The sequence below is a fragment of the Guillardia theta genome (genome assembly GCF_000315625.1).
Source record: "Guillardia theta CCMP2712 unplaced genomic scaffold GUITHscaffold_81, whole genome shotgun sequence".
In the NCBI taxonomy this organism is placed as follows: domain Eukaryota; class Cryptophyceae; order Pyrenomonadales; family Geminigeraceae; genus Guillardia; species Guillardia theta.
In genome coordinates, this window is record NW_005434593.1 from 195,575 (window position 1) to 198,135 (window position 2,561).

A 2,561-nucleotide genomic window follows, 5' to 3' on the forward strand; every position below is an offset into this window, starting at 1 on the left:
TGATTGATGAGAAGAGAGTAGAGGAGATGATGATTATGATGATGATGGTGATGATGATGATGATTGTGGAGATGATTATGATAATGGCCATTATCATCATCATCATCATCATCATCATCATCATCATCTCCATCATCATCTCCATCATCATCTCCATCATCATCATCATCATCATGATAATTCCTCACCAAGGTCAAGTTCTTGAAATGATGGTCGACATAGAACGACCTCGTGAAAGCGCTGACCTGTTGACTCTCCAATCTACCATCATCGTCCTCGTTACATCTTCATCGCCCCTGCCCACATCCTCCTCCTTACCGCAGACGGAGAGGGCGAGAAGGGTCAGCACGAACTAGGATGAATGTGAATGTAGCAATGCCCTCGTCGTCCGTACGAGCTGTCAGAGTTCTGATAGGTTCGAACTGACCTGGGCGACTAGATTGACGCGTCAGATATCAGGTGGTAGATGTAAATACAGTGACAGAAGCACCATCGTCTTCACGGACATCATCATCACGAATGCGATCATCATCATCATCTCCATCATCATCATCATCATCATCATCATCATCATCATCATCATCATCATCATCATCATCATCATCATCAACAACAACAACAACAACAACAACAACATTTCCACCAATATCTCTGTCATTACCAACAGCTGGAGAAAAATAAGCAGCAGCAGCAGCAGCAGCAGCAACCAATCATATCACAACACGCAAACAAAAGCTAAGGCCACACACAGGAATTTGCGTCGAAAACACAACAACGGTAATTACCCTCCAGGGTCTAAGGCAGCATAAGTTGCGTCGGGGAATATTGGATTCTCATCAATAGAACAAGTCATGATGAAATTGTTGACAATCGCACCACCAACTCCGTAAAGTTTCGCCGACACCACAAACGGTCGGAAAGTTGCAACTCTAGTAGATGGTTGTTGTATCACTTTGATTGCAAACAATGCTTGTGAGCTTGCAGACAATGGAGCTGAGATGTTTTGAGGAAGAGATGAGTTGTCGACGGTAAAGCTCCCATGCCCTTTGATGTTTTCTGAACGATCTGCCGAAAGAGATGGAAATGTGTTTTGCCGTGAAGAATACACGTCGGAAAATGCTCTTGCTTGCACTCGGTAAGTCCCAGCAAAACACGAAATTAGCTTCATTCCTTTCAGATGGAAGGTCGAAGAAAGCGAAAGAGCACTTGGCGTGTCAATTTGAGATTGTGCATTCTGATCTCCTTCAAGGAAACATGTTTCTGTTGAGTTATCTCCATCTGCCATGAGTGCAAACTGTAAGAATGGAGCTTTCCATTTCTCAACTCCCCTTGTCGAGCTTGTTTGCACGATTTGCAATTGCACTTTCAACATGACATCACCTTGCAACAAACTGCCAACAGCAACAAGAGGTTCAGGATTGTCCAAGAAACGAACCTGCCCTGGGATCACAGAGAACGTCGATCTTCCTGGTACGCACAACAACGGATCTCCATCGGCAACGATACAGTATGACAACCTGAACAAACTTGCGCTGTCTGTTTCGTAAGCAACCCAGTCAATTCCCATGTATGCTGAGAACACAAGCCTGCCGGTCAAGTTTGACATGGTACTCCAATCCTCCCGCAAGAGAGCTTGTCTTGACTGCGTCCATCCCGCAGCCTCCAACTTCTCTACCCGAGCTTGCAAGGTCAGCGCCGCCATGGGCTGTCCGAGAAGATCGTTGACTTGAACAAGAGGAGGGAAGGGGAAGCTGCTTCCTACGGAAATGTTGTTGTCCTTGTCCTGGTTGAACGGTTCTCTCAGCACTGTTACGAGCTGCTGCTGGGACTGAAGGCTGCACAACGATCCTGAAGACTTGTCGAAGAGGAAGAGAACGGAGAAGAGGTCAAGGCCAGCGAGAGAAGAGGAGCAGGACGGGACGGGGATGGCGGGGAGAGCAGTGAACTTGACGCAGCCTCTGTTGTTCTCGAGGCAGAGGTAGTAGGTGCCGAAGAAAGAAGCGTCGGTTGTGAAAGAAATCCGTGAGAATCCTTGTGAGAAGATGGGTCAGAGCTTTTTCCTCTCCCCCTCAGGGGCGAGCATGGATGACAAGCGCATCACGTCCGGTCGCATTCGATCCTATCTGTCCTGCTCTCCCCGCTCACAACGCAGCGTGCAGTTGTTACACAGGATGAGATATCAGCGCACTCTATCCCTGTGACCGAACGCGACGCTACCGAGGATGAGGTGTACCTCTCCCTCCTGCACGCTCCAGAGCCTCTGAGCCCTATGGACAGGACATGGAGAGCAAGCCTTTGGAGGAATACGAGCCTGTTGTCTACAGGGGGTAGGGGATGAAGCTGATATCAAGCAAGAAACGCACGTTGCTCACTCTTCCACTTCATCTCAGTTTGGCGTCCGGGTGGCCTGCGCTGAGACGATGGGATTTCGATTACTTCGCTTCAGGGAGAGTTGGGGAGACTACAGTTACGGTAAATGTCTGCACGGACAATGACAGTTGTAGTGAAAACTGCATGAAGGTTACAGGAAGAGAAGGGAAAAAACCGGCCATGATGCTGAA

At 48.2% G+C, this 2,561-nt stretch overlaps 1 protein-coding gene across 1 annotated transcript in view; it reads right to left on the reverse strand.

Annotated features, from left to right (window-relative positions):
• Positions 1 to 400: 400 nt before the first annotated feature.
• GUITHDRAFT_115113 (hypothetical protein) overlaps positions 401 to 2,561 on the reverse strand; it is a gene marked incomplete at both ends in the record, with an annotated part of 7,519 nt that continues 5,358 nt past the window's right edge. The window contains 4 exons of the mRNA XM_005825706.1: positions 401 to 435; positions 491 to 651; positions 786 to 2,031; positions 2,203 to 2,267. Coding sequence (XP_005825763.1) covers positions 401 to 435; positions 491 to 651; positions 786 to 2,031; positions 2,203 to 2,267 — 1,507 coding nt within the window. The remainder of the gene's footprint in view (positions 436 to 490; positions 652 to 785; positions 2,032 to 2,202; positions 2,268 to 2,561) is intronic.